Source organism: Plecotus auritus, assembly GCF_963455305.1.
Source record: "Plecotus auritus genome assembly, chromosome: 1".
Taxonomy (NCBI): domain Eukaryota; kingdom Metazoa; phylum Chordata; class Mammalia; order Chiroptera; family Vespertilionidae; genus Plecotus; species Plecotus auritus.
The window spans coordinates 62,762,378-62,777,417 of NC_137770.1; the positions used below are offsets into that span (position 1 = coordinate 62,762,378).

At 35.0% G+C, this 15,040-nt stretch overlaps 1 protein-coding gene across 3 annotated transcripts in view; it reads left to right on the forward strand.

The window, feature by feature from the left end:
- Nucleotides 1-15,040, forward strand: part of DMXL2 (Dmx like 2) — a gene marked incomplete at its 3' end in the record, with an annotated part of 168,899 nt that overhangs the window by 80,985 nt on the left and 72,874 nt on the right. For all 3 annotated transcript variants that reach the window (XM_080654713.1, XM_080654714.1, XM_080654715.1), the window contains exons 9-15: nucleotides 1,085-1,259; nucleotides 4,429-4,665; nucleotides 5,136-5,407; nucleotides 6,227-6,923; nucleotides 7,265-7,386; nucleotides 12,413-12,502; nucleotides 14,804-14,921. In XM_080654713.1, coding sequence (XP_080510839.1) covers nucleotides 1,085-1,259; nucleotides 4,429-4,665; nucleotides 5,136-5,407; nucleotides 6,227-6,923; nucleotides 7,265-7,386; nucleotides 12,413-12,502; nucleotides 14,804-14,921 — 1,711 coding nt within the window. The remainder of the gene's footprint in view (nucleotides 1-1,084; nucleotides 1,260-4,428; nucleotides 4,666-5,135; nucleotides 5,408-6,226; nucleotides 6,924-7,264; nucleotides 7,387-12,412; nucleotides 12,503-14,803; nucleotides 14,922-15,040) is intronic.

Sequence of the window (15,040 nt, forward strand, 5' to 3'; positions counted from 1 at the left end):
AGGGAGACCAGAGGAGGAGGACACACATTAGAACTGACACTGTTTTCCATATGAAAAGAGAGAAGGGCTGTGGAAATTGAAAGAAAGGACAAGATGTGTTACTTTAATGGAGAAAGACTTGAGATGATGCTTCATTTTATTTGATTGAATGTAAGGAAAAATGGAAAAGAAGGGGAAATTATTATAAAGCATGACAATGTGACAATAAGGAAGTACTGTGAGGGTGGGTTATGGTATGGAGAAAAAAATCATGCAGAGAATGAATGATAGGGACCCATGTCAAAATAGTTCATATGATCCCATATGTTAGTAGAGAATTTTTTCATATAGACATATCGCAACATATTGCAATTTAAACAGATCTTATTGGTCACTATCATGAGGTCTTTCCTGGCTAGGTTCCCCTTGTTATTCTGTATTTTTGTACCCTCTTCTTTATAATAGAGATCATAAAGTAGACCGTTTGGCTGACTGTTTAGTTCTAAGTGAGACTTTCGGGGAGAAATGTTCTTTCTGGTAGGAAGACTTGGAAAAAAATATTTTTTAAAACATATTTTTATTGATTTCAGAGAGGAAGGGAGAGGGAGAGATAGAATCATTAATGATAAGAGAGAATCATTGATTAACTGCCTCTTGCATGCCCTCTACTGGAGATTGAGCCCACAACCCAGTCATGTGCCCTTGACCGGAATTGAACCTGGGAGCCTTCATTCCACAGGCTGACACTCTATCCATTGAGCCAAACCAGTTAGGGCAAGACATGGAAAATTTTTTCTTTTATGAACAGTAAATTTCATGTCAATATTGGGATATCCTGGAAAAACTACACTCTGTACTCCAAATCTTAATAGGGGTTTTTATATATAATATTAAGTACTTTTGAGCAGCTACTTCTGCCTTGAACTATAAAACATGCAAGAACTATGGAGACTACATTTTGAATTGTTCTACTATAGTGAAGAGTTTCCTTTAAAAGATCAGGTTTTACAGAGAAGAAAATCATAAAATCCTTAATAAAAAGTACTTAGATTGGCACTGATTAGACTTCTGAAAGTTGGATTTAACAATTATTTTTCTATTTTAGACAATACACCACTTGAAAAATTTAAGAAAAGGACAAAGGAGGTCTTCTGTTCTTGTAACTCACACTGAATTAATGCCTGATCAGATGACAACGCATGAAGTACAAAGACACATTTCCCATCATGCAAATGCACTGTGCCATTTTCACATTGCAGCGAGCATCAATCCTGCCACAGGTAAAGGATAGTAAAAGTTTTCTTTCTTATAAATGTGCTGAAATAAGGTAAATAAATAAAAAAGTGAGACTACTTTTATAACCTGTTCTTTTATCTCTATAACCTGTTCTTTATGTTAATACTAGAGGCCCAGTGCACGAAATTCGTGCACTGGTGGAGGGGGTCCCTCAGCTTGGCCTGCGCCCTCTCACAATCTGGGAGCCTTTGGGGGATGTCCAACTGTTGGCTTAGGCCTGCACCCCACGGGGACTGGGCCTAAGCCAGCAGTTGGACATCCTTAGCGGAGGCGGGAGAGGCTCCCACCACAGCTGCTGCGCTTCCCAGCCGTGAGCCCAGCTCAGGGCTTCTGGCTGAGTGGTGCTCCCCCTGTGGGAGTGCACTGACCACCAGGGGGCAGCTCCTGTGTTGAGCGTCTGCCCCCTGGTGGTCAGTGTGCGTCATAGCAACTGGTCATTCCGCCGTTCTGTCCATTTGCATATCAGCCTTTTATTATATAGGATTCCATTTTGTCTTAAATATAGATTATGTGATTTTCAGGAAATAACTTCAGGTAAGTATTTTGAGCACCTTTTTCTGTCTCGAATATAGCAAGGGTTCTAAGTAAAGTGAACTTTATTTGAACTTGGAAGCACAAGTGGTGGTGGCCTGGTTAATTACTGTGATTTATCTTCTTTTTATGTTTTCAATGTTATTCTTTATTCTCAACTCTTCTTTATAACTATCTAAATATATTTTTGCATAGTTTTCCTTATGTCTCAGCATGTCTTGTTTTCTACTCTCATAGACTTTCTTGTCTTACAGTGAGGGAATGGTATTTTTTCCTTTAACTTTAATATTTTCTTTTTGCTTTTTTGTCCCAGGTGGTTGAGAAGTATTTTGACGCAGGTCCAGTGTTGGCAAAAGTGTATTTGAAAGCTTTTATTTAAGGGCATTGTTTTCTTTCTGCCCGAAAAACATATGAGAAGGCCTATAAATTTCATTACATTGAAGGTAGAACTATAGTTATATAAAGTTGTAATCATTTTAAAAAATATTTTTATTAATATCACAGAGGAAGGGAGAGGAAGAGAGAGATAGAAACATCAATGATGAGAGAGAATCATTGATCGGTTGCTTCCTGCATGCCCCACACTGGGGATGGAGCCTACAACCTGGGCATGTGCCCTGCCTGGGAATTGAACCATGACCTCCTGGTTCATGGGTCGACGCTTAGCCATTGAGCCACACCAGCCAGGCTAAATTTTTAACCTTTTAAAAAGAACCTTGAATAACTGTCATGAGGATGTAACTTTAAGCAAAATGCAATTAGTGTTAGTATGCAGTAAACTCAACACATATTAGAAAGCTTGGCTTTTTAAGTACACACTATTCTAATGAAATGGAATAGGATAGAAGGATTATTCCCTGTGGCTAGATGTTTTGTCATATCATTTGAGTCTAAGAACTGCATATGTTCATCATTTTGAAAAAAATATTTAACATTATGCATTTGTAGTTAGTGTATGTAAATATAACATTTAGGTTGACCAGGTTGATTGCTAAATGCAAATACTTTGTAATATAGGACTCTTCTCTACCTTTTTTTTTTCCAGGAAAAATTTTGAACCCACAGTAAAGCTGAAAGCATAGTACAACAAATACCCATATACCCTTTACCAAAATTCATCAGTTAACATCTTATTATGTATGCTTTTATTCTCCCTCTTTTACCCATATATATGTCTTTGCTCCCTCCTCCCTCATTTTTGGCTGACCCACTTGAAAGTAAAGTTGTCACTGACATTATCCTTCATTCCTAATCTAGAATAGTCCCTCTGTCTCAGTTGTCAAAAATAGTGTATCAGTCTCAAAAAAACTATCTCTCAGTTACTTTTAAAATGTCTTGCAGTTGTTTATTTGTTTATGGTAAGAGTTAGGTTAAACATTTTTAGCAAGAATACTACATAGGTACATATGGGATATACTAGTTTATAGGATTAATTTACAAGTCCTCTTTCACATGATTTGTTTTATTTTACTCAGAAGACTAGGACTGCCATCCAGGAATTGGCAAGAAAGAACAATCTGGAGCTTATTTAACAAAGATATTTATTAATAGAACACTACTAGAATATTCTGTCCTCTTATCTTTAGATTTTCTCTTTTTTTAAATAGAGGACAATGTTTTGTTTTCTTTCTGTTAAATAGATTATTTGTAATGTACATTGGGATTAAAGAGATTAATTTTTTGAGTTATACTATTTTATATGAACTAATTTATATCATGAATTTTGGTTACCTCAAATGGAGAAAACATGCTATACTTAGAAATTTGCCTGGCTTCCTGTATTCTTCCTTGTCATTATTTTCTCCCAAATTATTAGGAAAGTTTCAAATATTCAGAAAAGTTGGAAGAATAGGACAGTGAACACTCAGTTCTTCCATTTTGATTCAGTAATTGCTACCATTTTGCCACAGTTGCTTTATTCTGTCTGTATATACACACACATATATGTTTATGTGTGTGTGAGCACATGGGTGTGGACTCATGTATGTGGGCATGTGTATGTAAAATATTTTCTTTCTTTTTTTTAAAAAAATCTTTATTGTTGAAAGTATTACATAGTCCCCTTTTTTCCTGCATTGACCCTCTCTAGCCTGCCCCTACCACCTCTGTAAAATTTTTTCTGAATCTTTTCAACATAAGTGACACATATCATGGTACATCACCAATATACTAGTATACTTTAGCATACTTAGTGTCTTCTAAGAATAAGGAAATTCTCTCACATAATCATAATAACATTATTATACTCAAGAAAATTAGAATTCCATAATCTCTAATATTCAGTTAATATTTAAATTTAAATTACTCCAGATATCTCAGCAATGTCTTTCATAGTTGCTTTTCGTTCTTCTGTTCCCAAACCAGGATTCAATAAATGTTTGTACATTTGGTGTATTTGGTATTTAATTAGTAATTTAACTCCATATAAGTCTATGTCATTAGTTCTTAACATTTACATTTATCATTAAATTCAATTAAATTTTTTTACAAATCATGCTAGAGTTATGTTGACTTGTTGTTTAGCACTTTTTTCTGTGTAGGTATGGAATTGATGTTTATCAGCACTTGTAATATTTTTAAAGACATTAAAAATTCATATTGAAACCTTTTTTGTTTTCACAGATATTCCAAGTGCCTTGGTTGGCACTGTATTTAACATCGATGATGGAAATGGGGGCTTTGTAGTTCATTGGTTAAACAACAAGGAATTTCATTTTACATCATCTACTGAAATATTTATGCAGGAGTTACGAAAACTTTCTGAAAAGCAGGTAGATCATGAAAGTGATGCAGAGAGAGAAGATGAGGAGCATTCACAGGAGGAAAGAGAGAGGGGTTTACATATGAAACTAGACCATGGTTAGTATCCTATATTCAGGTTTTTCTTTTTTTCAAGGTAACAACTTTTTGTGGTGGCACTTTTAGTTTGTAATGCTTTCTTTCTGCTCTCCTTCCTTTTGACTTTTCCATTCATTCCACAAATATTTACTGACCATCTATATATATTTTTATAATCTATTGCTTTGAGTACTGTGTTATTTTGGAAGCCATATCACTTTTTGGGGAATAGATTTTGCTAATGGTAATAATGGTAGTCTGAATTAAGTTTTGATTTTATCCAGAGTAAAAAGTATAGTAATTTTCCGTTCAGACCAGAAAATAGTTTCCTTTTTTGCTTTTTTTCTTGACCATAATTTGCGAAAGGAACTTACAGTTTCTAAAGACGGTATGCTATTTATTTGCAGTCTCGTATATAAATGAATTTTTATAGTATTAGTAGTGTGTACTAATAAACTCATATGTATTGATAAAATTATTTTCTGATTCAGAGTTATCCCTGGACAGAGAATCTGAGGCAGGTACAGGATCATCAGAACATGAAGATGGAGAACGAGAGGGAAGTCCTAGAACCTATTCATGGTCTAGTGCACCAATGCCACTACCTACTGTGCTGCTTGATCGGAAGATTGAAATGCTGCTAAGTGAATGGAATAAGAATCCTGACATGCTTTTTACTATACACCCTGTAGATGGTACCTTCCTAGTGTGGCACATAAAGTATTTGGATGAATATAATCCTGGAATATTTAGACAAGTCCAGGTATATTTTATTGACAAAACAATTCGTACATTTTATATAATTATAAAAGGAAGCAGATTATATGCAGATTTAACAGGTTTTCAGAATTACCCAAAGATGTTAAAAAAATAGTTTTATTGATTTCAGAAAGGAAGGGAGAGGGAGAGAGAGAGAAACATCAATGATGAGAGAGAATCATTCATTGGTTGCCTCCTGCATGCCGCCGACTGGGGATCGAGCCTGCAATCTGGGCATGTGCCCTTGATCAGAATTGAAACTGGGATGCTTCAGTCCGAGGCTGATGCTCTATCCATTGAACCAAACCTGCTAGGGCAAAGATTTTGTTTTTGATAAACAACTAAGAAGAGAATACTTACATTGCAAGTTTGAATAGTTCAAAGTAAAATGAATTGGGCTTTGAAATGTGATACTGAATATTTGAATATAGGTATGTTGATATTTTTTTTGCTGTATTTTGAATAAACTAAGAAACTACCCTAAAAATGTGATTTAGGATGAGCCCTTCCCTTCATCCCCCCTCCCCCTGAGTATATTAACTAAATCTAGCTAGCTTTATCTGTTATCTTTTTGAAGTTTAGATGTGGTTGTGGTCATTTATTTGTGTAGGCAAGGCACTTGAACCTTTTTTCCCTTCAGTCTTCTCTTACACTATGGATAGTGATATATTACTTAAATAAAGGAAAAGGATTAGACCATAAAAAGTTGAAATGATAGTTTTTGCTAGGAAGCTTAGATTTGGAATTTTGAAAACAAGTATTTTTGGAAGACTTTGAGAGGAGACAGACTACTTATACTTAATCATATACTTGTGTTTTTCAGGTTTCTTTTTCTTCTCGGATTCCTGTTGCATTTCCTTCTGGTGATGCAAGCTCTCTTAGTAAAAATATCATGATGTATGCCTGCATAAATGCTACAAAAGAGTCTCATCCCACTCTGCTATACCAAGACATGATGGCTGTAGGCAGTCCTCACAGATCACAGTCACACTATAGATCACACGGTACAAATATGAATATTCTAGCTCCCACAGTAATGATGGTCTCTAAGCACATAGATGGTTCTTTAAATCAGTGGGCAGTCACTTTTGCTGATAAGTCTGCCTTTACCACTGTTCTAACTGTATCTCACAAATTTAGATATTGTGGTCATCGATTTCACCTCAATGACCTGGCATGTCATTCAGTTTTACCACTGTTATTGACATCATCTCATCATAATGCTTTGTTGACTCCTGAATCAGATTGTCAGTGGGACTCAGTCAATAAATTAAGTAGGATAACGGATCCTGTAAAACATATAAAAGGTTCTTCGAAACAACCTCTTAGAAATGCAGCCACACGTACATTTCACGACCCAAATGCTATCTACAGTGAACTTATTCTATGGCGTGTAGACCCAATAGGACCTTTGTCATACACTGGAGGAGTATCAGAATTGGCTCGAATTAACTCTTTACATACTTCAGCCTTCTCTAATGTAGCTTGGCTTCCAACTCTGATTCCCAGCTATTGTCTTGGTAAGTTCATTTTAATTGTGAACTTAATAAAAGCATTAAACTGTTATTTGTTATCCACCAAATGGTTTATACTTGTCATTATTAGGGGGATTTTAAATAAGTATTCAGAATGTAGGGATCAGACTTATGTTTAGAATTTCTAGACATTTGTTTTTAATCTTTTCCCTCTCATAATCTAGTTTCTCATGAAATTTTTTGCTAATAATTTTTATCCACTTATTATATGAGCTTAATTATGATTCTTAACCATGATTATGCCTAAAAAGAAAAGTGTGAATATTGTTTCTCATACTTTAGCTAATAATAATCTACATTATAATGCCAAGTGTTTACTTTTTCAGGCACATACTGCAATTCTGCAAGTGCTTGCTTTGTTGCTTCTGATGGCAAAAATCTCAGACTCTATCAAGCTGTGGTAGATGCAAGGAAATTATTAGATGAATTATCAGATCCAGAATCTTCAGTAAGTATTTACTAAACTTTATTAATGTAGCTAAGCTGATAAGAATCATTTTTTACTTTGTCTAGGATCTTTGTTGGTGGTTAGGAAGTGAGCATGTGTTCTGGGCTCTGTATAACAAATTCATTTTTTAAAATTTGTGTTCTGAGGTACATGAAACAAAATTACAGTCTACATATCACACATCAATACATTTTACATTTAAAGAAATAAATTTTTATTTTTCTAAAATATGACAATTTATTTTTGACATTTTTTACTTTTTAGTTTGGTTCTGTTAGTCTTTCTAAGGCAGCTTTACTAATATCTGTGTTAAGGTTAGAACATTTGACTTTTTTGAGCTTGATTCATTATTTTAAAAAATGCTATGGTTGGAATATATTATCAGTGGGAGGCAGTATCTCTGGTAGTTCAGCATATGAACTAGAAATTATGTCTATTAGTTGATATTCAGATTTGAATAGTGGATTGTCTATTTACCTATAAAAACATGCCTCTTTAAAAAACAACTGTTCTAATAACATTTTTTTCAATATTTAAAAACAAAGATTTTTTGAGTGTCTACTTTGTGCCTCTAAATGTGTAGGGGACACAGTATAAGTTTCAGTGTCTGCCTTTAAGAGCTTTTAATTTAGTTGAGGATAGAAATTATTAATAAAAGGTTAAATAGCAGTTTAAGGCAGAAAAAGTATCTGAGAACTGTTTGTAACTAATTGTTTAACAGATGGCACCACAGTATTTTATAATTCAGAGGGTGGATATATCAGTTTAGGGTAGGCATAGAAGTCTTTATTAAGGACAGTATTTGTGATGGCTGGATAATATTTAGAAAGACAAATTCTTTGTTTTTGCCTGAGCGAGAGAATGGCCTGAAAGTAAGTGTGGATATAGGAAAGTACAAGTAAAAATAAGGCTTATTCCAGAAATAGTGAGAAAACAACTTGGACTGGATGGAGCCAAAGGTTTAGCATCTTAAAATTATAGAGTCAGAAGATACTTTAAAGGTCACTTAGTTTAACCAGCCATCTGATGCTTTATTCCCCTCTACCACATTCTGACAATTTGTCATCTGGCTTCCAAAAAGGGAAAACTTAACTCTAAAGGCAGCTCATTCTGTCTTTGAATTACCCTCACTGTTCTATCATAATTACATTTGTATTTCTTAAATTCTATTCATTAGTCCTAGTTCCATTTAGAATAAGTCTAATATTCATTTCCTATATTTCACCTCAGATATTTGATGACAACTATCTTGTACCTTTGAATTTCTATTTTACATCTGATCCTGGTCAGGTTTCTTATATAGCAGTCCTATTGCCTCTTTCATTAGATACTATTATGTATTGGCAATCACACCACATTCTTTGTATGTAATTGATTCATATTGAGCTGACTCTCAATTAAATATCCCAAAGTTTTTGGGTTTTTTTGGCCAGTAAGCCATTCTATAGTTGTGCATTTGAATCGGGCCCAAATTTTTCCTGTTACATTTCCTTTTGTTAGGCTCAACTTAGCAATACAACTTTTTAGTATATTTTTGAATCCAGATTCTAATATGTTATTATTGTCTGACTTATAGGATCAGCCTATTTGATGAATGTTGTATCTACATCTTCATCTAAGTCATTTATTACAATTTTAAACGGGATAGGTGTGAAGAAAGAGTCTAGTAGTGTACATTTGAAATCTTCTTTCATTTTTATTGTCTGGGATATTTCTCCAGCTGTCCCAAAGATTTCCATGAGGCAACTTGTTATGTACTTTGCTGAAATGAAATACACCCTGCCTGCCAAATCTTCTTAAGTGAAAAAAGGAAGTGAAATATATATGCTATAACTGTTTTAATGGATAATAGATTGAATGTATATAACCTGTTCTCTCCTGATGACAACATAGTACTAAGTAGACATCAAGCACTTTCTGTTTTCCTTTTTTGAAAATGGTAATGTTTGCCTGTTTTTAGTCTTTTGGATATGACGTTCCCCATGATTTCTCAGGAAACATCCTGTTGTTCATTGATGTCATTTGCAAAATTTCCCTAACCTGGGCATTATTTTTCTACAAAATATAAATTCATTTAGAGCAATTAGACACATTCTTGGAATTTCTTTATTTATCTTGGTGTCCTACTTCCACATTACCAATGCACTTCTTTTCTTAAACCTTCCATTAAAAAAATTTAGAAGTAATACTTACTCATTGTAGAAAATTTTTGGTTCTTAATACTTTTTCAAGCTAAATTATTGAAATAACAAATCAGAGACAAAGTAAGAATCACAGAGTTCTTTATTCTCTGGACTTTATTAACATTAAACCACCAGCCTCTGTTAATGATCTTATTTTTTCCTTTCTCTCTATACTCTGAAAACATTAATTTATTCATTGCCTTAGTTATTTTTTAAATAAACTTTTAATTTTAGAATAGTTTTAGATTTACAGGAAAGTAGCAAGTATAGTAGAGTTACCAGAATACCCCACAGCCAGCTTTCTCTTACATTACCAGGATACATTGGTCACAACTAATAAACCATTATTGGTATGATAAAATTAATTAAACTCCAGACTTTATTAAGACTTAACTGATATTTCCACTGATGTGTTCCAAGATCTAATCCAGAAAAACACATTATGTTGAATTATAATGTCTCCTTAGTCTTCTCTGATCTGTAAAAGTTTCTTCATCAGTTTTCGTTTTCTAATATATTTTTATTGATTTCAGAGAGGAGGGGAAAGGGAGAGACAGATAGAAACATCAATGATGAGAGAGGATCATTGATCTGCTGCCTCCTGCACACTCCCTACTGGGGATCGAGCAGAAACCCAAGTATATGCCCTGACCAGGAATCAACCGTGACCTCCTCGTTCATAGGCGACACTCAACCACTGAGCGACCCCGACCGGGCTCTTCATCAGTTTTCTTGCTCATGACTTTGACAGTTTTGAGTAGTACTGGTTAGATATTTTATAGAATTTTCTCTCAAGTTGGGTTTTGTGCTATTTTTTCTCATGGTTAAACTGAATTTATGAGTTTTGGGGAATACCACAGATGTGCAGTACCCTTCTCATCACATTATATGATGGGTACATGCTGTCAATGTTTGCCAGATTTTCCCACTATGAAGTTATCGTCCTTTCCCCCTACCCTTTCATGCTCTATTCTTTGGAACTCATTGTGCCACCACACACAGCCCACACTCAAGGGAGAGAGGGAATTAGGCTTCACCTCTGCTTGGGGACTAGGGGCCATTAACTTCGAATCCCATTGCTATAATTAGGTTTAAGTACTGTCTGGCTATTTTTCCTCCTATTTGTTTCATCTGTTCTTTTTCCCTCTTTTCTGTTTCTTTTGAATATAGTATTTTCTTATGCTTCTATTTTATCCATTTTATATGGGCTTATTAGCTGCATCCTTTGTGTTTGTTTTTAGAGGTTTGTCTAGGGTTTCCAGTATGCATCCTTTATCTCCAAGACAAGGGAAACAGATTCCAGTTTGGTATTGTATCATTGTGTAATGATGCCAATTCAGTCATAATACTCCTTGGAACCTAAATTGCAATTATACCGTCAGTACTCATCACAGCAGGGAAATTGGAGGCAGGGGGCAGGGAGGAGAAACAATTAATATAACAGAAAGCTGTTCCTGTGCTTATGGACAGTCACAAAGCCAAGGTTCATCATCATAGCCTCCTCCTTCCACCACCAAATTCTGCATTCCTTTGGGTGTTTTGTTTTGTTGTGTTTTTTTCCCCTTTGTTTTTAAACCTGGTGGAGTGGCCCATACATTCCCACGGGATCCAGGTACTTTGAGGTCCTGTCTTTTTTTAGTTGCTGCTATTTCCCATCAACATGTTAAATAGGTATGGGAATACCAAGAATATCTTGAATTTCAGACACAGTTTTTTTGTGTGTCTACATTTTGTAGTAACAATCCAGGATCATTCACTCTGACCAGTCACTCTTCTTTGTATGCTGGTTAAGTAACATGAGTTCAGATAGTTAAGTGGCTGTCTCAGCTTTCAGGATAAAGTATAATGGACCTCTGACCATGCTCCCCGACAGAAATGTTTGGCTTTTGAGCACTAGCACTCTTCAGGCACATCAAGTGCAAGATTTTGGGGACAGGGAAAAAATTCTATAGGTGCATTGTTAGGTGTAATAGGGAGAGGGATTTACTTCTCCCTCCCCCTTTAGTTTGCAGACCTCACTGTGGAGGAAATGGCATCTTACTAATCATCAGTTTAGGCATATACTGTAGCATGGAGGCAGCCCCACCACATAGGGTATTATCCCCAGCTGGTGCTGTATTTCAGTAGGCATTCTACTGTGCTGTTAAGCCAGCTGCTCTCAGGTGGAGAGCCACTTGGTTAAGCCCCAGCAAATTTTGTGGAATTAGACACTTGGTACCATATTTCTTCCAGATGGGATGGAATCAGGGTCAGTGAGGCAGGGAGTGCTAAAAAACAGTAATCAAGATAATTACTATTTAATGCAATATTTTAAACAATCAAAATTACACAAAAGTTCCATGATGAACTAAATGTTAACATTTTAAATAAAGACAGGATCTAACAGTACCATGGTGAACCATATCGGACCCTGAGGCAAAAAGAAGATTATTTACTCTATAATCATAAGTATATTAAAACGCAACACTTATTTTAAGTTTAAGTACTTATACTAATACCAGAATTAATTATAATTTTTATTTTTCTGGCACTAATATAAGCCAACTTTTCAGGAATATTATCAAAATATCTGTATGGAGCTTTAAGGTTGCAACATGAAGAAGACATGTTAAAAGATGCCTTGAAGTTATTTATTTACTATTTATGTAAACACTTGATTTTTCTAACTGCTTATTTAGTTTAAAAAATGAGAATAAGACTGAGTATAACAAGTTGAAATATTTCTTTGAATGTTTGAATTGTCATTATCAATCAATTAAGTTAGAGGGGCCTTTAATGTCTGAGATGCTATATCATATTGAGATAGATTCATAAATTATTGATTTTGTGCTTTTTATTTACAGAAACTTATTGGAGAAGTGTTTAATATTGTGAGCCAACAATCTACTGCTCGACCTGGCTGCATTATTGAACTCGATGCAATAACCAACCAAGTAAAAACATGCTTGTGAATTGGTGATATTAATATACTTTATCCCAGTGTTTCATATGCCATATAATATATTTCATTCTCAAAATAATTCTCTTGTTTAACACTAAATACAGCCAACTTCTCTTGATTCTTATAGTGGAAAACCTAATGATTTAGGAATTATTTTCCTCCACTTGAATTGTATCGATAGCCATATTTTCTTGTTTAAAAAGATCATTTGATGTAATTGGAGAAGCCATGAGGGAAAATATAGTACAGCTGCATAGATGCTTGGTTTGCGGTTTCTCTTACATTATTACTCATTTCAACTCAGTAGAGGGTGACTTAATCTTTAGAGTGTTTACCTTCTTAGGCTAAACATTAGGCATTTCTATGAGGTCCATTAAAATGCAGACGAAAATAGAATAAAAATATACATCTTTCTTATCATAGGTCTTTCATGCAGCCAGTGTTCTTTCCCAGCTACTAGTGAGGAAATGAGAACCCTCTCCCTTAGGGAGTTTGTAAATTCATTCTAGCTCTCAGGATATTTGTTTCTTCAGGATCATATTTATGGACTAAGAGATAGAACTAATATATTCATTCTAAATACAAAAAAAGATTAGTTTGGTGAAGAAGTTACTGATATTTTCAAAGAAGGAAATGAAGAAAGAGCCCACCATACTTAGAAACAGCTATAGAGTTATGTCATTATTTTTCCATGGTGCCTTTCATGATTTTTTTTTTTAAACATAATAATTTTCACCAGTGTAGAGAAATTACCACATCAGTTCTTGGCAAGAGAACTCTGGATGCCAGACTTGAATTACTAATGCCTCCTAGGAAATCCTTAACTTTTGTATCCATGCTTTTCTTACATATTCACCCTGTGATTTCCTCCTTGTGTTCCATAGGGATATGGTAGAAGAGTGGATTGGCTTCATTCCCATAGATATCTTAACTTTTAATGGCGTGGGTATGAAATTCACCCCCCCCCCCCACTTTAGCCCATTCTTTACTCTTTACTATAGGATATTAATATAGTATATTACATATTGTGAATTGCTAATATTCACTAGCATTCTGCTTTTTACTTCATATTTGCTCACAGTTTTTCCCCTCCTAGTTGTGCCTATCTTTTTTTTTAAGATACTTTATTGATTTTTTTAAGAGCGAGAGGAAAGGAGGAGGGAGAGGGAGGGAGAAAAACATCGATGTGAGAACAAGACATTGATTAGCTGCTTCCTGCATGCCGCCCACTGGGGATCGAGCCTGAAACCCGGGCATGTGCCCTGACCAGCTGGCAACCTTTGGTGCATGGGACAATGCCCAATCAACTGTGCCACACTGGCCACTGAGTGGCTATGTTTAATACAAGGGTTGATAAACAGTAAGCACTGATAAATGGCAGGCTTTTTATAAATGATAAAGTTTCAGACTTGTTCTAGGTTTGTGCCCAGTGTGTTGTACGATTTCTGTATCTGTGAAGACAGCACCCTCACCTTTTATTTCACTTATTCTTTCTCTCTGGCAAGGGACCTTCTATACTATGACTGTGAAAAAATTTTTTTTTTCATATTTCTACCTTGAAATCTGTGGGGCAACTATCTAATTGTCCTGACACACTTCCATACTAGGCTTTTGTTTGGTTTTAGCCTTTCCTTGAATTTCTGTTCATTTTTATGATTCTAAGTTGCCATTTGTGATTGTCTCTTCTCTGGTCCAAAAACATGATTATGTAGCATAGCTGACAGTGATGCTTCAGCTGTCCTCCTAGAAATCCTAGTTACGTATTAAGTACATTGCTCCAGAGGTGTGTCATCCTCACTGGCTGTTTCAGGATTCCTCATAATTCCCACCAGACAGATTTATTGGGAGTACCCTGTACTTAGAGAACCTTTCTGGTTTTTGTTTTCTTGAAGTGGAATTAGGAAAAGCAAAGGAGTCCTGTGCTAATGTGCCTTACATAATGAGCTTTGTCTTTTCCAGCCAGGCATAAGGCCTGATACTTTTGAGCTCAGAGTGGTATAGATCACTTAAGTACGTTTTGTTTTTTGAATTCTTTTTTGAGAAGCAAATCTGTTGATTTGTTTTCGTTAGAGCTCCTCATTTCTGCTATTGACTATAGTATCTTTGAAAGTATTTTTCTCTGTCCAGATAGTTTTAATGAACTTTTTTTCCTGTAGCTTTTTCTCTCTCCAGTTAATCAATAGATAAAGAAATCATGGGAGAGATTTATTTCTTCTACATTAGTGTTCTTGGGGCAGTGGTGTGTGGGAGATAAAGAATTTCAAAAATTAAAAACTTCTTTTCATATTTGTAGTGTGGTGCAAATACACAATTGCTTCATGTGTTTCAAGAAGATTTCATTATAGGATATAAACCACATAAGGAAGATTTGGAGAAAAAGGAAACAGAAGTATTTTTTCAGCCATCACAAGGTACTTTTTAAAAAGTCATGAATTTACTTACCTTAACCTTAAAAAAAGAGGCCTCCAAAAAGTTTTTCAAGTATAGATCTTTATAACACAAGTTATCACTCTCATAATTTTAAGCAAAT